General features: G+C 33.5%; 1 protein-coding gene across 3 annotated transcripts in view; it reads left to right on the top strand.

The window, feature by feature from the left end:
* FBXO25 (F-box protein 25) overlaps positions 1-23,698 on the top strand; it is a 127,955-nt gene that overhangs the window by 48,062 nt on the left and 56,195 nt on the right. For all 3 annotated transcript variants that reach the window (XM_044663612.1, XM_044663610.1, XM_044663611.1), the window contains exons 3-5: positions 14,927-15,030; positions 16,529-16,578; positions 22,573-22,665. In XM_044663612.1, coding sequence (XP_044519547.1) covers positions 14,927-15,030; positions 16,529-16,578; positions 22,573-22,665 — 247 coding nt within the window. The remainder of the gene's footprint in view (positions 1-14,926; positions 15,031-16,528; positions 16,579-22,572; positions 22,666-23,698) is intronic.

Genomic DNA, 23,698 nt, shown 5'->3' with positions numbered 1-23,698 from the left:
TAAGCCATTTATTATGTTAATTAGTGAGAGTATGTATCAATTAGTGATTCTTGCTTCAGTATTTCTTATTTGTTGTGCATTGTTTGAGCCTAACAGTATTTAAGCACTCTAAGAAGGGATGAAAAATATCTTATTGAGAAGTTTTATGCATGATTATACATGTTGCCAGATGAATTCTATAATCATAGATTGAGAACTAAAGTATCACCTAATCTAACGTCTTATTTTACAGAAAAGGAAAGTGAGACTCAAAGAACTTAAGTTTCTTATTAAGATACACACTAAACTGCAGAGCTATGATTTGAACCCTGAGCTTGTGAGTCCAAATCCAAGTCTTTCCAGGGTAGCATTTGTAAAAGGGATTGGGGGAAGGAGATATTTCCTTTAAATTTTTGTTCTCCTTAATTTTTACCTCCCTTCTTCCTAAAGCTCTTACATAGACAGTGGTATTGCCCTTTGAAAATCTTTAAGCTATTAAACCAAGTTTTCTTGATTTTTAAGATAATCAAATATAGTGGATGGAAGCTATCTTAGTTCTTTTTCACTGATGAATATGTCTTTCAACAAATTATTTTATTTACCTTTTTAATTATCTACTTGAAAAACTAGATGTTATCTTTTCTATAGAATCATTGTTCTTTATTGGTAGGGGAAAAAATCAAGAATTCTTTGCTTAAAACCCTAAAGTACTTTAGAAAATGGTGCTATGGGGGCAGAGCCAAGATGCCAATATAGTAGCAGGAAAATCTTGGAGCCATTCTGAATTTCCTTTCATACCGATCATTACCAAGCATCTCAAAAAGACAAGTCAAAACTGGACAAATAAAGGGGTTCTTCCATTGGCTACAATGTGAAAGGTGGGCAGTGATAGGGGATTCCCATGCTATAAAGGGGGCAAAACTTCACAAGAAAAAGTACAGGCTAACCACCACTCCCCCACACCTACCTTGCCACTCAGAGTCAGGGTAAAGGAAATCTCCAAACTCTCAGGGGCTGGCTGAAAGTACCAGAGACTCCCCCCTGAGAGCTGTGCAAGGCCTTGGCAGTAAGACTCAAGGCTTAATAGCATGAGCTCAATCCCAGCAGTAGAATGACACCATAGCAACTGGTGGCAGTAGGGAGATAGCCTCAGGGCAAAACACAGTACAGCATGCTGTACCACAGATCCACCCTTGAATATACCAGCTACTGGAGGCAAGGCTCAGAGCTCCAACAGCAGCACCAAATGAGGAAGATAGCCCAGCGCAAAATGGTATGAAGCATGCTACACAATAAAATACCACAGATCTACCTGCCTTCACTTGGGCCTCTGACAGGAACAGAAAGGTAGTTCCAAAGCAAAGCCCTGTAAGACAGAAGCTAAGATAGAAGTGACCACCAACATGCAGGAATCCTAATCCTCCAGCAGAAAAAGTAGCAAACAACATCAAAAAACCTCTTGACCCTGGAAAATTTCTATGGAGTAAAAAAGCAAAATACAGAAGCAACAGAAGAAAGTAAGAAATAAAGAAACACATGCAAACTCACCCCCAAAATGGAAATTGATCACAAGCTCTAGAGGAACACAAAAAGGAGTTCAAGAATCAAGTAAGAAAGATAGAAGAAAAATGGGAAGAAAGTGGGGCAAAGAAATCAAAGTAATACAAAAAGAAAATGACAACTTAAAAGACAAAATTGCCCAAATGGAAAACGAGGCACAGAAATCAAATGAAGAAATAAGAAAATTGAGACCAGAATTGACCTGCTGGAAGCCATGAAAAGCAAGGTAGACCAAATTGAAAAGGAAAATCAAAAGATCATGGTTGAAAATCAGCCTTTAAAGACTAGAATTGGGTAAGTGATTTCACGAGACAGCAAGAAATAATAAAGCAAAACAAAATAAGGAAAAAATAGAAGGAAACATGAAATATCTCACTGAAAAAACAACTAACCTGGAAAGCAGATCCAGGAGAGACTATTTGAGAATTGAGAATGATCCATGACCAAAAAAAAAAGTCTAAACATCATATTACAAGAAATTATCCAAGAAAACTGCCCTGATATTCTTGAACAAGAGATCAAAAGAGACTTTGAAAGAATCCACAGATCACTCCCTACATTAAATCCCCAAATGACAACTCCCAGGAATATTATAACCAACTTAAGGAGCTTCTAGGCCAAGGAGAAAATACTGCAAGTGTCCAGAAAGAAACAATTCAGATATCATGGAGCCCCAGTCAAGATTACATGGGCTCTGCCAGCCTCCACACTAAAGGACCACAAGGCTTGGAATTTGATATTTTGGGAGGCAAGAGAACTGGGTCTACAACCAGTAATCACCTACCCATCAAAAGTGACTATCTACTTTAAGGAGAAAATATTGGCATTTAATAAAATAGAAAAGTCTGAGCATTCCTGAAGAAAAGACCAGAATCAAACAGAAAATTTGATGTCTAAATACAAAATTCAAGAAAACCATTGAAAGGAAAACAAGAAAGAGAAAAAATTAAGGGCTTCAATAAGGTCAAATTAATTATGTTCCTATATGGGAAAATATCTATAACTCATAAATATTGTTTTCATTATCATAGTATAAAGAAGAAATATACATAGGCAGAAGTTATGGTATTAAGCTGTTTAGAATAATATGTAAAAAAAATTAGGAGATAAAAAAGAAAAAAAAGAATTGTACTAAGAGAAACATGAAAGAAGAGGTAAAATAGGGTACAATGAGGTGCAGGGGTATGGGGGAGAGAATACTATTATAAGAAGGGGAAGAAGAGAATGGTGACAGGTAATACTTAAATCTTACTCCCAGTGGAATCAGTTCTGAGAGGGAAGAACAGCCAGGTTTATTGGGGTAGAGAATTCTGTCTTGCCCTATAGAGAAGCAGGAAGGGAATAAGGGAGAGGAATATTAAAAGAAAGGGAAAAATTGGGGGAGGGTGCTATTAAAAGACCCTAAAGAGAAAGAGGAGGGGAATAAGAAGGGAGGGAGTGGGAAGGAGAGTAAAATAAGAAATAAGGGTGGGGAAAAGGGGGACTGATTAAAGTAAAACATTGGTGTGTAAGGAAATAGTGAAAGAAGAAAGGACAGGATTAACAAGAGGAAATCAAAATGATGGGGAACACACAGGTGGTCTTTGTAACTCTGATTGTGAATGTAATGAACTCACCCAAAGATAGGAAACCGCAGAATGGATTAAAAACCAAAATCCTACCACATATTGTCTACAAGAAACACACATGAGGCAGGTAGATACACTCAGGGTAAAGGTAAGAGTCTACAGCAAAATTTATTGGGCATCAACTGAGAAAAAGAAGGCAGAAGTAGCAATCATGATCTCTGATAAAGCTAAAGCAAAAATAGATCTGACTAAAAGAGATAAGGAAGGTAATTACATCCCGAAAAAAGGCAATATAGACAATGAAGAAATATCAATACTCAACATATATGCACCAAATGGTATAGCATCCAGATTTTTAAAGGAGAAACTATTGGAGCTTAAGGAAGAAATAGTAAAACTATACTAGTGGGAGACCTCAACCTCCTATCAGATCTAGATAAAGCGAACCAAAAAATAAGAAAAAAAGTAAGAGACGTGAATGAAATTTGAGAAAAAATGGAATAAATTGATATATAGAGAAAATGAATAGGGATAAAAATGAATATACCTTCTTTTCAGCAGCACATGGCACATTTACAAAGATTGGCCATGCAAATTAGTAAGGGTACATGGAGAGGCAACTTAAAAATTAATTGGAAATTAAGTAATCTAACTCTTCAAAATTGGTTGGTTAAAGAACAAATCATAAAATACAATTAATGATTTAATTGAAGAGAATGACAATGAGGAGACAACATATCAAAATTTATGGGATACAGCCAAAGCAGAGATCAGGGGAAACTTATATCCCTGAGTGCCTATATTAACAAAAAAGAGAAAGAGGAGAACAATGAATTGGGCATGGAACTAAAAAAACTAGGGAGAAAAAATTTAAAACCCTCATATGAAGACCAAATTGAAGATCTTAAAAATCAAAGGGGAAATTAATAAAATTGAAAGTTAAAGAACTTTTGAACTAATAAATAAGACTAGGAGCTAGTATTTTGAAAAAAAAACAAATAAAATAGTTAAAGTATTATTTAATCTAATTTAAAACAAGAAAGAAGAGAACCAAATTAACAGTATCATGAATGAAAAGAGTGATCTCACCTCTAATGAAGAGGAAATTAAGGCAGTTATTAAGAGCTATTTCACCCAATTACATGACAATAAATATGTTAATCTAGGCAAAATGGGTGAATATTTACAAAAATATAAATTGCCTAGATTGACAAAAGAGGAAATAGAAAATTAAATAATCCCATATTAGAAAAAGAAATTGAATAAGCCATCAAGGAACTTCCTAAGAAAAAATCACCAGTGCCAGATGGTTTCACAAGTGAATTCTACCAAACATTTAAAAAACAATCCCAATATTCTACAAACTATTTGACAAAATAGGCAAAGAAAGAGTCTTACCAAATTCTTTTCATGATACAAATATGGTACTGATTCCCAAAACAGGAAGACCAAAAACAGAGAAAGAAAACTATAGACCAATCTCTTTAATGAACCTAGATATGAAAATATTAAATAAAATACTAGCTAAAAGACTATAGTAAGTTATCACAAGGATTATTCCCTATGGCCAGGTGAGATTTAAACCAGGAATGCAAGGCTGGCTTAATATTAAGAAAATTGTCTGCATAATTGACCATATCAACAACCAAATTAATAGAAATCACATGATTACTTCAATAGATGCAGATAAAGCCTTTAACAAAATGCAACACCCATTCCTATTGAAAACACTAGAAAGTATAGGAATAGAAGGGCCTTTCCTCAAAATAATAAGCAATATTTATTTTAAACCATCAATTATCATGCAATAGGGATAAGTTAGAAACATTCCCAGAAAGATCAGGAGTGAATAAGGGATGCCCTTTTTATCAGCACTACTATTTAATATTGTACTAGAAATGCTAGCAGTAACAATTAGAGAAGAAAAAGAAATTAGAGGGATCAAAGTAGGCAATGAGAAAACTAAACTATCACTCTGCAGATGTCTGGTATACCTAGAGAATCTGAGAAAATCAACTAAAAAGCTAGTGGAAAAATTAAAAACTTTAGCAAAGTTGCAAGGCACAAAATAAACCAACATAAATCATTATTCCTATATATTTCCAATAAAACTCGGCAGCAAGAGTTAGAAAGAGACACTCCTTTTAAAATCACTAGACCAGTGATAGGCAAATTACAGCCCCCTGAAATGTTCTATCCAGCTGTGGGACATTATTCCTAATCTGATGAATACAATGAGTAGGATACAATACAATGAAACTTCAAAAGAAACAGATGAGCATTTCCCTTCCTTTGCCCCCCCTCTTTAAAAAGTTTGCCCATCACTGATCTAGACAATATAAAATATCTAGGAATCTACCTGTCAAGACAAATTTAGGAATTATATGAACATAACTACAAAACACTTTTTACAAAAATAAAACTAGATCTAAACAATTGGAAAAACATTAATTGCTCATGGGTAGGATGAGCTAATACAATAAAAATGACAATAATACCTAAGTTAATTTATTTACTCTATCGAACTACCAAAACACTTTTTTTTATAAAATTAGAAAAAATTATTACAAAGTAAATCTGGAAGAACAAAAGATAAAGAATATCAAGGGAAATAATAGAAAAAAATGTGAAGGATGGTAGCCAGAAGTACCAAATCTCAAACCATACTATAAAGTAGTGATAATCAAAACAGTATGGAACTGGCTAAAGAGATAGAAGGGTGGATCAATGGAATAGACTTGGGGTAAGTGATAGCAGCAAGATAATGTTCAATAAACCCAAAGATCCCAGATTTTGGGATAGGAACCCACTATTTGACAAAAATTGCTTGGAGAATTGGAAAACAGTATGGGAGAAAGTAGGTTTAGTTCAGTATCTCACATCCTATACCAAGATAAATTCAAAATGGGTAAATGACTTAAATATAAAGAGAGAAATTATAAACAAATTATGTAAACATAGAATATACCTGTCAGATCAATAGGAAAGGAAGGAATTTAAGACCAAGCAAGAGAAAGAGAACATTATAAAATGTAAAATGAATAACTTTAATTATATTAAAAAGTTTCTGTATAAACAAAACCAGTACGCTCAAAATTAGAAGGGAAACAACAAATTGGGGGAGGAGGGATTATAACAAAAACCTCTGACAAAGGTCTAATTTCTCAAATTTATAAGGAATTAAATCAATTGTACAGAAATCAAGCCATTCCCCAATTGACAAATGGTCAAGGGACATGAATAGGACATTTTTAGAGGAAGAAATCAAAACTGTCAATAATCACATAAAAAAAGTGTTCTAAATCCCTCCTAATTAGAGAAATGAACATCAGAACACCTTTGAGTAACCACCTCATACCTAGGAAATTGGCCAACATGGCAGTAAAGGAAAATAATAAATGTTGGAGGGGTTGTGGCAAAATTGGGACCCTAATGCATTGCTGGTGGAATTGTGAATTAATCCAACCATTCTGGATGGCAATTTGGAATTATGCCCAAAGTACTTTAAAAGATTGCCCTTTGATCCAGCAATACTACTACTGGGTTTGTACCCCAAAGAGATAATAACAAAAAAGATTTGTACAAAAATATTCATAGTTTCACTCTTTGTGGTGGCAAAAAATTGGAAAATAAGGGGGTGTCCCTCAATTGAGGAATGCCTGAACAAATTGTGGTATATGATGGTGATGGAATACTATTGTGCTATAAGGAACGTTGATGTGGAGGATTTCTGTGTGAATTGGAAGAACTTCAGTGAACTGATACAGAGTGAAATGAATAGAACCAAGAGAACATTGTACACAGAATGTGAAACACTGTGGAACTATCCAATGTAATGGACTTTACTACTAATAGCAGTACATCCAGGACACTCCTGAAGGACTTATGAGAAAGAATGCTATCCACATTGAGAGAAAGAACTATGGGAGTAGAAATGCAAAAGAAAAGCATATTACTTATCACTTATCACTTGTAATATATGAGTAAATGATTTGGGGTTTGGGCTTTAAAAGATTGCTCTATAGCAAAAATGAATAATATGGAAAATGGTATCAAGTGATAACATTTGGACAACCCAGTGGAATTGTCAGCTCTGTGAGGGGGGAGGGAAGAAGGGAGGGAAAGAAAATGAATCATGTAAGCATGGGAAAATATTTTTTTAAGGGAATTGAAAATTTTTTTATTGGAGAATATCAAAATATTCTCTGTGCTTAATTGAAACATTTGAATTGAAATTTTATTCAGAGTTTTTCTTAAAGAAAAGATTGGAATATGATAAAAAGTGTCACCTAGGGAAGAGAAAGAGAGAGCCATTTATTCAAACTCCATATTTGCTTTTTTTTTCCTTTTTTTTCCAAACATTTAGTAATATTCATTTTTAACATGGTTACATGATTCATGCTCCTCCTTTCCCCTTCACCCCCCGCACTCCCCCCACCCATGGCTGACCCACATTTCCACTGGTTTTGTCATGTGTCCTTGTGCTCAAGACCAATTTCCAAATTGTTGGTAGTTGCATTGGTGTGGTAGTTTCGAGTCCACACCCTCAATCATGTCCACCCTGACCCATGTGTTCAAGCAGTTGTTTTTCTTATATGTTTCCTCTCCTGCAGTCCTTCCTCTGAATATGGGTAGCATTCTTTACCATAAATCCCTCAGAATTGTCCTGGGTCATTGTATTGCTGCTGGTACAGAGGTCCATTACATTCAATTTTACCACAGTATATCAGTCTCTGTGTACAATGTTCTTCTGGCTCTGCTCCTTTCGCTCTGCAACTGTTCCTGGAGGTCTCTCCAGTTCGCCTGGAACTCCTCCAGTTTATTATTCCTTTTAGCACAATAGTATTCCATCCCCCGCATATACCACAGTTTGTTCAGCCATTCCCCAATTGAAGGACATACCCTCCTTTTCCAATTTGTTGCCACCACAAAAAGCGCAGCTATAAAGGAAAATATTTTTAAATGAATAAATAAAAAATTTTTTTAAAGAAAATGGTGCTATATACACTAATACAGGCCTTCATCACCTGATACCTGGGCTCTTGGAATAGACTATTGGTTGATTTCTCTGCCTTATGTCTCTCTCATCCCAGTCTGTCCTCTATTCAATTGTAAAAGTAATCCTGAAGTGCACATCTGACCAGACCATCCCTCCTGTCCCACCACCTCCGCCACCAGTAAACACCACTGATTCCTTCTTGTTTTACTGCTGGTATCAAATGTAAATTTCTCTGTTTTCAAAGCCCACAAAAGCCTGTCTTCTTTCCAGTCTTCTTACACCACCATTACCAATATATTTTGTGATCCAGTGACACTGATCTCCTTGCTGTTTATTATATACAATCCATTTTTCAATTCTGGACATTTTCACTGGCTATTCCTCCTACCTAGAATGCTTTCCTTCCTAATCTCCACCTCTTGGCTTCCCTGACTTCCTTCAAGTCCCAGATAAAATCCCACCTTCTACTGGAAGTCTTTCCTATTCCCCCTTAATGCTAATGTCTTTCCCTTTGCTGATTATCTCCACTTTCTCCTATAAATTACATGTTTTACACAGTAATTTGCATATTATTTCCCCTATTAGACTAGGAGCTCCTTGGGAAAAGGGACTATCTTTTGCCATTCTTTGAATCCCCAATGTACAGGACTTGGTGTATAGTACTTAATAAATTTTTATTGTTTGTTCTCTTTTTTAAGGAATATATAATTAACAATGGAAATGTGCATCATTTTTATTGCCAGTATAATATTAGAATTCCAGTTGCCATTTAGGTCAATAATCACCATGGATAATATTTGAGGCATATTTTTAGCCTTTAAAGTAAATTACTATAAAAACTTAAATTTCTATGCTTTGGGATCACAAAATCATAGATTTAGAGCTGGAAGGGACCTTAGAGCCCATAATATTAAATCACTTCATTTTATAGACAAAGAAAGTTAGCTATAGGAAGGTTAAATGTCTCACCTTTACCTGATTGCTTCTATTTAGAGTTGATTTGAAGATTCTTTCACATTTTTAGGTTCTTTTTTTCATTGCAAATAATTACTTTTTATAGGAGCATGCAGCAGTATTGGATGGGTTTACTCAAATGTGTCTGTAAAAGGATTCCATTGGTTTTAATTACATTTTAGGCAATTTGCCTAAAAGAGAGTGACTGAAGTGCTATTGGCACACAACTTCTGATGAAGAGAATTTAAAATTCGGGCGATATAATGTTTCAGACAAATTGTAGATTTATGGAGACCTTGTACTTGAAAATGTATCTGTTTTTTGCACTTAAAATTTGTCACATCATATAAGTGCCATTCTATTTAAACTATCATTTACCTATTGGTGTAAGTAATGATTGGATTTTTAGGCTTGTGAAAGCAGGTCATGAAGTTTTCCTCTCAGATATGAGTTCATTGTACAGTTTTTTGAGATATAAGATAAACTACTTTGATCTTGGGAAATACTAAATATCTTTACTATGACAATTTAAATAAGGCTAATATACCATTTTGCTTTAAGAATTCTATCTTTTCTAGATATTCTTATCATTCCCTTTAAGTTTTTGATACTATAACTTTTAAGAATTCTTCCATAGAATGTTTCTACTTTAAATGCTATTGGCAGAGATTAGGGGAAAAAATGCATATAAAGAGCCTTCTAATTCTTAACTTTTTTTTGTATAACCTAAATTTGTCATAGCTTGCTTCCCCCTTGACTTCCTTAAATCTCTCAGTGGCATTGTCATATGCCCAGTCACCTGCACTTAAAATCATAGAGTCACACTTATATTGTCCTTTTCTCTAGTCTCCCACATCCAACTTTTCATCAGATCCTGCTGATTTCATTTGCATTATATGTCTTCAATACAATCTCATCTCTTCTGTATTACTCCTGCCAATGTATTATTCTGAAGTCCTTCATGTGAACTATCATAACATTCTTCATTCAAAAACCTTTAATTCCCCATTGTATATACCAAATTAAATCCACTTAATATAAATATTTAATTTTTGCATTACCTTCATTTTCCACAAGCTCTGCCCTCTCTTAAATTGAGTCCTTTTTTTGTATCAAAGAAGTTCAGATAAAACAAAACTTTGGCCATGTCTAATAGCTTATTTATCATTTTATAGCTGAAATCCATTATCTGCTGGGAAGTATTAGGCATACTTTACCACACATCCTCTGAAATCACAGTTAGGAGCCAATACACAGAAGTTAAGGGTTTAAAAAAAATTGTTGAACCAATTCATAGTTCAACCAATATATATTAAGCTATTTGCCTTCATATAGCTCTCAAAGATTTACCATTTTTATTTGTAAGATCAAATCCCAAAGTTGTTTTAGTCTGTTTTTTACTTAAGTGATTTGTAGTATTCTTTCATATGACTGCTGATAACTTAGATCTTCTACTGAGTTTTTCTTTGAAAACTATATATACTTTAATGATTTATCAGTTAGGAAATAGTTGTGTATGTATGATGTGTGTATGTGCATGTATGTATTATATAAGTATGTATGTTTTGGATGAGGGTAATGAGGATATATACATATTCATATATTCATATGTGTATCTATGTAAGTACATATATATGAATTGATATGTACCCATCTTATATAGCTCCAATTTTTACATTTATTGGAGATATTTGCTGTGAAGATTTTAAGTTCTTAAAACAGCCTAAGGTTTAAGGAATGCTGTGATTTAATCTTAAACATTTCCAGACTTAGCTTCCCCTTGTAAAGGTTAAAATTAATTGTTGGTTGATGATTATATGAAATTATGTGGTCACCAGTATTTATTATATCTTGAGTCAAAAATTTATTTACAAATAGAGAGGAAACAATAAAGAAAAGAAATGTCAGGGGGACAGAGAAGTTATCTATCCTATCAACCTAAATGTTTTGCTCCAGGTCTGCTTAATCCAGGCAAAGATTAATTAGCTCTCAACCAGGAAGGCTGGTAGTAGTAAGTAACCACATGGCCTCCTCCAAGATGGAAGCTAGTCTCTCCAGAAGCTAGGAAAGAGGTCAGCCTTTTACTCACCGAACGAAGTAATCCAAGAGTTAGAGACCAAGTAGAAACTGAGCTCCGAGCCGCAGTCTCCAGCAAAGCACCCTCAAAGACTATCTAAGACTATCTCCAGAAGACAATCTCTTCAGACTATCTTCTCAAAGACAATCTGCTCTAAAGGAGTTCTGGGCTTGCTTTTTATAGCAACTTCTTGTCTCTTCCCCTCTTCATAGGGGCCTGTCACAATTTCCAAATTGTCTAGCACTGCCTAGGGGCAATGTCTGTAGGTTCAACTTTTCACCTTCTGAAGGTTAAGTTCTCATCAAAAAGATTCACAGGTTCCTGGCTGATTGAATTTCTAAGGGTGTGAATTCTCCAAGTACCTTGCTAGCTTCTCACCTAGTACTAAGTAGGGTGTTTATTCTTTTGTTGATTCAGCAAAAGTAGACAAGGGGATGTTAATCCTGTCTACAGTCTAGTGAGGTACTAAGTAGGGTTACTTAATTTAGTATTAACTCAGGATAGACAATAGAATAAAGACTTATCTTTCACACCCTACCTCTTCATGCATCCTGTACTCTAACTGAAGTCCTTATTATTCCCCATATCATCTCATGCACTTCCTATATTCTTTTTCTGATACTATTGTCACCACATAGAATTACTCCATTCTCTTTTTTTTCTACTTATCTAAATCTGATATATCTTTCACGGTCTAGTCCTAGTGCATATCTTGCATGAATCCTTTCCCTTTTCCCTCATGAGGAACTGCTCTTTCCTCTGAATTTTTTTGTAAGGCTTTTTGTTTGTAATTCTTTTAGGAACTTAACATATACTTTGTGTGGTTTTTTTGAAACATCACTGGTCCCCTACCAGACTGAAGTTCTTTTAAAGCAATTACTCTGTCTTCATCTTTTTATAACCCACAGTAGTGTTTTTTTTCACACCTTTTGTATAGTCCTTTAAATGTTTTGTGTCATATTTTGATTTTTTACCCCCAAAGGCTAGTCTGGTTACTACTCTGTTAAAATGGATCTGTGTTTTCAGAGAACACAAGGAGGTCACAGGCCATCCTCTGCTTGGAGAAGCCATAGGAAGCTGAAGCCAACACAAGAAACTGGGCGTTAAGAAGCTAAGGGAACTAATTATCTGGCACTTCATAGAATCAAAATACTTCTTATCTCCAGACAAAACAAACAAACAAAAAAAAACAGAAATGGAGAGCTTACATTTCTCTAGTTAGCACTAATTATAGTTTGTGAAACATTTTGTTATTTTGTTTGGACCAGGGGCAGTTGGTGGCTTACTTCCTACCTGTGTGACCTGGGACAAGTCACTTACTCCCAATTGCCTTGCCCTTATCACTCTCCTGCCTTGGAACTGATACTTAGTATTAATTCTAAGACAAAAAGTATGAATTTTAAAAAACATTGGACCCTGAACCATTTTGCGAACTGGTTATGCATTCTGATATGTTTTTCCATTTAATTTCTACTATATATTGGACTTAAATTTGAGCAGAAAAAAAATAGAACTGAGTAAATTCCTTTTCTGTCCTTGCTTCTTCACCTTAGCACCTTTTAGTTGTATGCCATCTATCTTCTGTGCATTGCCCCTCTACTTGTGGGGTAAAACATCCATCTGTCTTCACTTTTATCCCCATTATAAGGCCTATTCTCTGACACTATTCAAACAGTAGATCTAAGTCTTTATTTGATATAGTTAGGTTTTCAGTTAGGGAGGTTTCTGAATCCAAAAGCTTCTAGACTCAATATTTGGATAGCTTGACAAAAGATAGTTTAAGATTGAATATTATTCAATTTAACCTGGATCAACACATCATTGTGGATTGAAATTATTTAGTGTTTGCTATTGAATGCTAGATTTTTTTGTGTGAGTTTTTTCCAAATGCACTTTTGCTTGTCTTGTTGATTTACAGTTATTGCTAGTTCTGCCCAAGTCTGTTCTGACAATGATAAATAGATTCATTTGGCAAACTCAGCTGTTTTTATTAAAAGTGAATGTTGTTGAGTAGGAAGGGACTTGTATACAATTTTCTTGTCAAAGAATGATGATGGGGAAATAAAGCAATGTTACTTCCTGCTTGTTGAGCATCAGTTCCACGTACCTTGAGCTATTCATAGCTTATCTTCAGAAAGCTCCTTTCTTTCAAACTAAAGACAGTTTTAGCTATCAGTGTGTATTGAGAAATGTGTATGATTTTGCCTATCTTTATTTTTTTTAAGTCTAGAACTGATACATTTTTCCACATGCCTTGGAAGTAAAAACTTTTTTAGTTTAAAAAAGACATACATTAATAAAATACATGAGTGACTTCTGACTTTTTTCTTTTCCTAAAGAAAAAAATATACTTTTTTAAAATCACAAAATATTTAAAGTTTTCATATGTAGGGGTTTTTTTTTGTTTTAGTTTAGTTAACCCAAATAAAATGCATATTTGCTTAAGAAACTATTACATTGCTGTAATAATTCTTTCATTCAGCAAACATTTATTGAATGCCTGTTGTGTTGATATGCCATATTTAAAATGATTGCTGTATTAAGAGTGTATATTAAACATTCAAGCAGAAAGTTGGCAAGTCATTTAAAAAGCTTTTTAAAAATAAATGTTTTGGGGCAACTAGATGTCCCAGTAGATTAAGAGCCAGGCATAGAAATGGGAGGTCCTAAGTTCAAATCCAGCCTCAGACACTCCCAAGTTGTTTAACCATGGGCAAGTCACTTAACCCCTATTGCCTAGCCCTCACCATTCTTCTGCCTTGGAACCAATATACAGTATTGATTCTAAGACAAAAGGAAAAAGTATTTTAAAAATAAAATAAAAATACATACTTTCATCTAGAAAATGACCCCTGTTAGTGGCTCATGAACCAATGAGGGTTCACAACTATGGTCAAAGCAGGAATCACACTAAAAATTGTTTAATGATATATTAAGCAGGAAATAATTGCAGAATATTCTGAGTAATATATTAAATTATCCAAGGGATTCATAAACTTGATGATGTTGCTTTTGAAAGGGATTCATGAAACAAAAAATATTGGGAACCAATGTTCTAGAATGTATAATTGCATTTATAATTACTTGTATATTCTATTCTAAAATTATTTTGGTCTAATATGCCAAAATTCTCCATAATTTCTTATAGAATGTTATTCTCTTCCTGACATAGTTGTTTGGATTAGTCATCTCTTGGTCTTAATTTTCAGAGGAAACAGCATAAAATTTCAGATTTACATAAATGGAAGTTACTACCTAATAGTTTCATGTATGTGATCTATTATTCTATAAATTCTTATTTTATTTTTAATATGAAAATGTACATATTGATACTTGATCTCAATGATTCATTAATTTGGGTGTGGCTTCCACTATTATGTCTTCCTATTCACATCTTCTCATCCTCTGAACTTCTTGTTCAAGTTAACCCAGATATTCTCCAAAGAAGATACCCTATGTGCTGGAAGCTTTCTGTGGGTCTTCCAGTATTTCTATTTCACCTGAAACTGCCTTCCTTTATTATTCTTAACCCTTACATCTTTCTTTCCAATAAAAAAATTTCCTCTATAACTTTTACACCACTTCACGTACATAAATCACACTTAAAAATGTTATAGTCTCTACTTATACCTATCAAATGTGTCCTTGTGTCTTCAGGATAAAAATATATATGAATTTTTTTACTTTGTTTCCTGAATTCTACCCTCTTATAATATTGTGTGGTAGAAGAAAAAGTGAATGAAGAGTCTACTAGATGATATTTTTAATAAAATATATCTGTTCTTTCAGTATTGTAAATAGTGAGGATGAAGATATATTCAACCCTGGAGACTGTGAATTTGCAGCCAAAAAAAGAAAAAAGGATCACTTTAGGAAAAGCACAAATACTCAATGTAAGATACATTTTCCATAATACATGGTTTTACACATATATATGTGGGTGTGGGTGTGTATCATTGATTCACTTATCAGAAGTATGATGGTACTTATTAAATAGACATGGGGTTTTTTTGTTTGTTTCTTTTATTTTGGTTTGGTTCTGGTCTCTGCCTATAACTTTATTGGTATGAAGGAACATGTGGTGTAGAAATTCCTACTCATGCAGCCAGCTCATCTGTAACTTAAATATAGTCTTAGAGAGATATTTCAGGCCCTAAGAGGTTAAGTGATTTGCCCACAGTCCCATAGTTAATAAATGTCAGAGATAGGACTTGAACCAGATTTCCAAGGCTCAAACCATATTTATCTAATATGCCATATTGTATCTGTATAAATAGAATTTGGTATCTTTTTTTGATGTCCCAGTTTTCAAGTTGGGACAGTGGAAAAATTGTCAGATTTCTGCTATGTAAAAAGGGAAATAAAAAGAAACGTGCTGTCAAAGCAGCTAGCATAACTATCACGAAGTCATATCATTTTGCTACTATAATAGAAATTCAGGCCTTCATTCAAAGTCAGTTTATTTAAACCAGTTACTTTGTAGTGTGTATAATTCTATAACAATTTTATTTAACTTGTTTCCTAGCCTGATGCAATTTCATTGTGAGGGGAGAGGGATAGAGATTGATGATAGCAAAAATTAAAAGATGATCAGCCACCAACATTAAGGGGGAGGTATAAAAACTATAAAATATAGAAAAAAATTGCAAAAGCACAGTGGTCTGGCACCTATATTGAGATAACCAGTTTTAGTAGCCTCTGAAGGAATCACTATGTTCTAGAAAAATGTATTAACTGCTGTCTGTGATAACGACCTCTCAAATCATCAAAAAAGAATTAAATTATACTTGCATAGGAAAGAAAAAATTTAGAAATATTTTGGTCCAAAACAATTAAGATTAAGTTTTGGTGCTTTAAAGAAGTAGTTTAGAAAACTATATAGAATACCACATTCCCTGATGAAGGAATCTTTCATTTTCATTTTCATTTTCATTTTCTGAGCTTACTTGTAAAGAAAATCATAATTTTGAATTGGAAACAAGTCATTAAAAATACTTAAATTGTTTCTTAAAAATATTAGTAATGAATTAGTACAAAAAATTTTAATTAGACATTTTGTATATTTTAATTGCTTCTTTCCCATAACCTGTGTCTTGGATAGCTCTAGCTTCATTGATACCACTGCTTTTAATTCTTCTAAATTTATAATACTTCACTGGTATTTGCCTAAGGTGATTCTTTTTTTTTCATAAAAATAAATTTCAGAGACTACTTGTAAGGTTCTGAATGTCCAAAAAGGTAATTCTTTTTTTCCGCTTTGCTAAGTAAATGAATATGGTTATGATACTCTAAATTCAAAACTCATATATGAAACTAATAATGTGAAAAACATTTTAGAAAAACATTTATAAAAACAATTCACTGAATTTTTAAAATTAATTTTTATTTCAGGTTTTTATCGTGAGAAATGGATTTATGTACATAAAGAAAGCACCAGAGAAGTAAGTATTTTATCTGTAGGAGAATGAAAGATTTTGTATGTTGCATACTTTTTTCCAGTTTTACTAAAGTAATTATCTTAGTTGTCATATGAATTTTGATGAGCGTACTTACAATTGAAAATTTTGCCTTCATTTAATTTAGTAAATATTTCAATACATTCTATATGCAAGGTACTTTGATAAACAATACAGAGGATAGAGAGATGATATATAATGCCAGCCCTCAAGATGCTTACAATCTATTCAGGGGAATAAAGAAAAGATAGCAGTATAGAAATTACAAAGTTGAAGTGTTAAATGCCTTAAGAGTAATAAGTACTATGGGGATTCTGAGATAAAAAGGAAATAAACCCTGCAGTGGAATCCAAGTAAATTTTATGGAAGAATGGCATTTGAGCTGAGCCTTAATAGATGAGTTCATTTAATATTAGTCAGTGAGTCAGCCAGCATTTATTAAGCATGCTAATTATTGTGCTAGGTGCTGGAGAAACAGTCAAAAATGAAAGAACCTCTGCCTTTAAAAAGCTTACATTCTGACATGGAAACAATACTTGCATACATAAGTACATACAAAATATATATGGATATGTATAAATACACATATTATAAGTAGCTGGGAGAGATCAGGGAAAGCCTCATGTAGGAATGATGTTTTACTGTCTGTATACCTTTACTTTCCTTCAGCCTTAGTTTCCTGATCTGAAATTGAGGAATTGGACTAGAGGGTCTCTCTAGTCCCTTCCTACTCTAGAGCTTTTATCTAAGGATGCTTGCATGAATTTTTTAGCAGAAATGGGGATTGTATATAAGGTATCCAGTCTTAAAAGCTCACTCTCCAAGCAGAGTAGGTTAAAACTTTTCCTTTCTTTGATAAGCCAAACTTGGAATTTTCATAATGCCTAATCTCCAGCAGAATTTAAGCATTTATTCTGTGTTAAACTGGGTGCAAAGCATTGTATTGCTTAGTTTGTGTCCTTTAGTCCAAGGAGCAAATGTATTCATTCAGCTTATTTTGTAGCACTCAAAGCACATGGCTCAGGGAGCAAGTAAGTGCTCATTATGTACTGATTCTGCCAAGCTAAGTTAAATGAGGGCTTCCAGAAATGTTTATGAAAGAATTTATCAATTGAAAAGAGTCCCGCTCCCCAAAAAAAAGCTCTCTAAAAGTTAGAATACAAAAAATGCAAGTTCTGTCTAAACATTCCTTAGAATTTTTTTATTCATATTTGATTTGCAAAAATAGAGATATAGAAATAAATATATGAAAGTCTATGACATTTCATATTATTTACCAACATCATCAATTCTAGAAGATATCTGATTTGTGTTGTCCTAAGAGAGAGATAAAGAGAATCTTACAATAAAGAACAGCATCCAAGGAAGGCAAAGAGAGAATCTTACAATAAAAACAGTATTCTAAGAGAGAATAGCAATACTGTAGATGTATCTCTGGAGGAAGAGTTATATCTTGAAAAGATAGACATGAAGAGATTTCATGTAGTTTTTTGTGTAGTCTAAATAAGACTAAAGTAAGGGTTGAGTGAAATATCTTGGGTAAAGATGAGACTAGTATTAAAAAGAAATTTCCCTCAATTAGCCTATCATGAGAATTCTATTATATATGTATGAAAAAATGCTATTGGATAATATTTTGTTGGTCTGACGATAAAAATACGTTTAAATTATGTCTACATTAATTTATTCTTAATTAGGTAATTTTTTTCTATTGGCTCATTTTTCTGTTAAGATTACATTTGCCTATTAGATTAATATCTGTCTTTTAAGCCACACCTACAAATAGCTGCTCATTCACTATCATTTTGAAACTGTCCCACTCATTTCTTACAGCACAATAGTGTGCTATCATAGTTATATACCACAAATTGTTCAGCTATTCCCCAGTTGATAGGCTGCCACCATCATGCATTCATAGAATATTACATGTTAAGAGGCTGCAAAGTTTTCTCTTAATTGATGATTCCTACTGGTACTTATCGTCTTGTAGTAATAGCCTCTTATACCTCCTTTTTCTGACAAGCAAACTTGGAATTTTCATGATACTTGGCAGAACTTACACATTTATTGTGTGCCTAACTGTGTACAAAACTTTTGCTCACTTTGTTAGTCTGACATATGAAGTCATTTCATCCTGCCAAGCTTTCACAAGGTTTTGGGTTTTTTTTAATCTTTTTCAGCCTCAAAAAAAGGCAAAATATCAGTTTTCTATTTAATAAGGTTATTCTTATGCCCACATTTTAAGAAAAAAAAATTTATAGGCATCTGGAAAATATCTCTGTTAACCCATAGTCAAACCAAAAATCTCTTCATCAACTGATTTCAGATAAGGCAAAATTTGGAATCAGAGTGAAAACTATAGCTAACCTGTAGTTTTCTCGTATTAAGACTTGCATTTCTTCCAGAATTGAAAACTATATGGAGGTACTACCACTTTAAATTTAGGTTTACTTGGTGAATAAGAAATCAGAGAAAATGGTTATTACAGTCTTTGATATTTATTTTATAAGCTATTATAGAACCTGAAAATATTCCCTCCTTTTAATGTAAGAAATATATGTCTGTCAATATAAAATATTTAGGAATTTATCTGCCAAGACAAACACAGGAATTATATGGACACAACTACAAAACACTTTTCACACAATTAAAACTAGATCTAAATAATTGGAAAAACATTAATTGATCCTGGGTAGGACAAGCTAATGTAATAAAAATGACAATCCTACCCAAATTAATGTACTTTCAGTTCCATACCTATCAAATTACCAAAAAACTTTTTTTATAGAATTAGAAAAAATTATAACAGAGTTCATTTGGAAGAACAAAAGAGCAAGAATATCAAGGGAAATGATGAAAAAGAATGTGAAGGATGGGGATCTAGCAGTACCAGATCTTAAACTGTACTATAAAGCAGTAGTCATCAAAATAATACGGTACTGGCTAAGAGACAAAAAAGGAAGATCAATGGAAAAGACTTAAAGTAAATGCCATCAGCAAGATAGTATACAATAAACCCAAAGATCCCAGCTTTAGGACAAGAACCCACTGTTTGACAAAAACTGCTAGGAAAATTTGAAAACAGCATGGAGATATTAGGTCTAGAACAACGTCTTGCACCCTATACCAAAATAAATTCAGATTGGGTAAATGACCTAAATATAAAGAAGGAAACTATAAGTAAATTAGATGAGCATAGAATAGTATAACTGTTGATTCTATGGGAAGGAAAAGAATATAAGACCAAGCAAGAAATAGAGAATATTACAAAATGTAAAAGGAATAATTTTGATTATATTAAATTTAAAAGTTTCTGTACAAACAAAATTAACACAATCAAAATTAGAAGGGAAGCAACAAATTTGGGGAAAAATTTATAACAAACATCTCTGACAAAGGTCTAATTTCTCAAATATATGAGGAACTAAATCAATTGTATAGAAAATCAAGCCATTCCCCAATTGATAAATGGGCAAAGGACATGAATGGGCACTTTTCAGATAAAGAAATCAAAACTATCAATAAGCACATGAAAAAGTGTTCTAAATCTCTCATAATTAAAGAAATGCAAATAAAAACAACTCTGAGATACCACCTCACACTTAGCAGATTGGCTAATATGACAGCAAAGGAAAGTAATAACTGTTGGAGAGAATGTGGCAAAATGGGGACACTAATGCATTGCTGGTGGAGTTGTGAATTGATCCAACCATTCTAGAAAGCAATTTGGAATTATGCCCAAAGGGCTTTAAATGACTGTTAGCCCTTTGATCCAGCCATACCACTGCTGGGTTTGTACTCCAAAGAGATAATAAGGGAAAAGACTTGTACAAAAATATTTATAGCCATACTCTTTAGAAAATGAGGGGGTGTCCATCAGTTCAGAAATGACTGAACAAATTGTGGTATCTGATGGTGATGGAATACTATTGTGCTGAAAGGAATAAAGAACTGGAGGAATTCCATGTGAACTGGAATGACCTCCAGGAATTGATGCAGAACAAAAGGAGCAGAACCAGGAGAACATTGTACACAGAGACTGATACACTGTAGCACAATCCAAAGTAATGGGCTTCTCTATTGGTAGCAGTGCAGTGATACAGGACAATTCTGAGGGACTTATGAGAAAGAACGTTATCCACATCCAGAGAAAGAACTGTGGGAGCAGAAACACAGAAGAAAAACATTTCCTTGATCTCATGGTTCAATGGGGATATGACTGGGGATGTGGACTCTAAACAATCACCCTACTGCAGATAATAATAATATGGAACTAGGTCTTGATTAGTGATACATGTACAACCCAGTTGAATTGCTCATTGTACTGTGGGAGGTGAGAGGGAAAAGAGGAGGGAAATAATATGAATCATAACCGTGGAAAAATATTCTAAATTAATTTTTTTAAGAAAAGAAATATATCTGTCTATACCATAGTATAATAGCTTTTGGGCATACCTCCCTTTCCTGGTAGACAAAGCCAAGAATTTGCCATTCTGGGAAGGACAGTAACTCTTAACCATTTTCAATTTTCTTTTTCTACAGTTATAATTATATTTTCCATTTCTTATATCATTTTATTTAATAACTATTGCTATGGTAATCACAGTTAACCATTTAAAAATTGACCTCATTCATTGAATCAAATGTATGTCATAGTATGTATTCACATTAAAGTGTGGTGTTAATCCAAATATTAGACAAAAAGAGACGTCTTCCTTTTTTTTTTTTTTTGCTTCATTTCTTTTTTTTCCTCTTTAGCTTTCAGAACTGTGTATCTAGTTTCTAACAGTACTGTTCCTTTAGGAGCTAAGGAATACTTTTTCCCTAGCCTGGTCATAATAACTATGATTAACAGTCCTAGAAAGCACAAAAGTGACATGACCCATAAGTTCTTGTCATGAGACCCAGATGATGTCTTAAGTTGTAGTCCTGCCTTGGCAATGTCCTGATTAGGAAGAAGTTATCAAATCAGGGTTATTGCGACTGATTTTCAAAGGAGGACATCCCTACCTACTTTAAAAGAACTATGAAGGCCACACTAGTGCTACTTGGTTTGAAGTACAGCTTCTTTGGAATCTATAGCTGAAGGAGAAGGAAAGGAAGAAAGACGAGATAAAATTTCTGGGTTTAGCCTAGGCATATGGGATAAAGAACAGAAAGGGCTGTTATCATACCACTGTCCACTTGCCAGCTTCTAGATTATTTGTTGATATTTATTCCACAAATAGGTAACCACACTAGGTATTGGTCAGTGAAAAAGCAATTAAGTGCCTATTATGTTCCATAGACAGCTTGCTGTCCTAGGCTCTAGGATTCTAGTGGCAAAAATAGAACAGCCCTTTCCTTTAAGGACTTTACGTTATATTGAGGAAGAAGTAGAACTCAAGAATGTAACTATTCAATTCTTATATGTATTCAAAGGCCTCTGGTGTATTGGTATGGATCTTCCCTCCCATATGTAGAATACAGGTCTTCTATCCCTTAGTTATCTTCAGGATTTACTATTATTGAAAAATTTACCAATCTGGAGTCAATTTTTGTATGAGTCCCTTTAAACTTAGCTCTACTGGCTCATTCAGTCCATTACCAATGAAACTTTTCTAGCCTGATAGGACCTACCAGAGCATATTGGCATAGCCATGGAGAGTTCCAGGCATCACCTACATACCTAGTAAAATATTCTAAAATACATATAATTTCTTATATTATTGGACTTCCTCTGAACCCTTCTAGCTATCATGATAAAACTAAAATGTTGCTTACATTTCACATGAACTATTTTAAAAATCAACTCTAATATTTATTTTAGATAACTGCTTAGAATGATATAAAATCATTGTTTTCCTGTTTTCTTCTAAGTCTTGATTAGGCTTCCAGAATGTTTTACTAAAATAACAATGCTTTTTCTACTTTGTTTTTAAACTTGTATTTCACTGGCTACTTATTGTCTCTTAATTTTTTTTATTATTGTTTTTAAAGAGGCATGGCTATTGTACCTTGGGAGAAGCCTTTAACCGCTTAGACTTTTCAAGTGCAATTCAAGACATCCGGAGATTCAACTATGTTGTCAAAGTAAGGATGTGGAGCTTAGAAATCTATATTACCATTGTACATAACTAATCTACCTATGCTTTATATATTTGGCATCTTGCATGTTTTATATGATTAATTTGTTTTTTGTTTTTTTTCAAGTGGAAAAATTTGTCCGGACTGCTTCGTGGAAAAGCAGTTCAGGAAAAAAATAAGCTAGCCCATAGTAGAATTGTTAAGTTGAAAGGAGCTTCAAAAAAGCTGAAACTTTTCTCCTGCTTTTTTGTAGGATTATAGTTCAGCTTTTCTCATCAAAAAATAGTCATCATATAGAATAAAACTTCAATCCTATTTCTGCAGAAATGCCATGTTTCTGAAAATCGATCATTGTAAGCATATAGTCTTCTATAGACTGTGCCACGCCCATGCCATGGTAATGCCATTGACTTTGCTGTTTCAGATGCATTGTCATTTGCTCCTAAGCATGAAGATGAAATTTATTCTATAGTGATTTTGCTAATATTCTAAAATATAGGTTCCTGTCCAAGGCTTTCATAGACATAAAGTTTATTTTTAAGGAACTCATTGACAAACTAGAAGGCATACATTTTTCTTTTTTTAATCCAAAAATATTTTATTTTCCAAATTACATGGAATTACAATATTCCACATATTTTTCCAAAATTATAAGATCCAAATTGTCTCCCTCCCTTCTTTTCCTCCCCCTTTCAGAAAGGGTAAGGAATTTGATCTGGATTACACATATATTATTATGCAAAACATACTTCCATATTGGTCATAGTTGTAAGAAAATACTTACATAAAACAAAAACTCCAAAATAAAACCATAAATAAACTAATGTGGAAGATAGTAGGCTTTGATCTGCTTTTGACTCCAACAGTTCTTTCTTTGGAGGTGAATAGCATTCTTTGTCTTAAGTCCTTCAGAATTGTCTTGGATCATTGTATAGCTAAGTCTTTCACAGTTGATCATTGTACAGTATTGCCCTTATTGTGTACAATGTTATCCCAGTTCTGCTTATTTTGCTTTGCATCAGTTCCTGCAGATCTTTCC

The sequence above is a fragment of the Gracilinanus agilis genome, chromosome 2, assembly GCF_016433145.1.
Source record: "Gracilinanus agilis isolate LMUSP501 chromosome 2, AgileGrace, whole genome shotgun sequence".
In the NCBI taxonomy this organism is placed as follows: Eukaryota; Metazoa; Chordata; class Mammalia; order Didelphimorphia; family Didelphidae; genus Gracilinanus; species Gracilinanus agilis.
The sequence above is the reverse complement of the archived record's forward strand: the minus strand, read 5'-3'. Positions and strand labels throughout refer to the sequence as shown.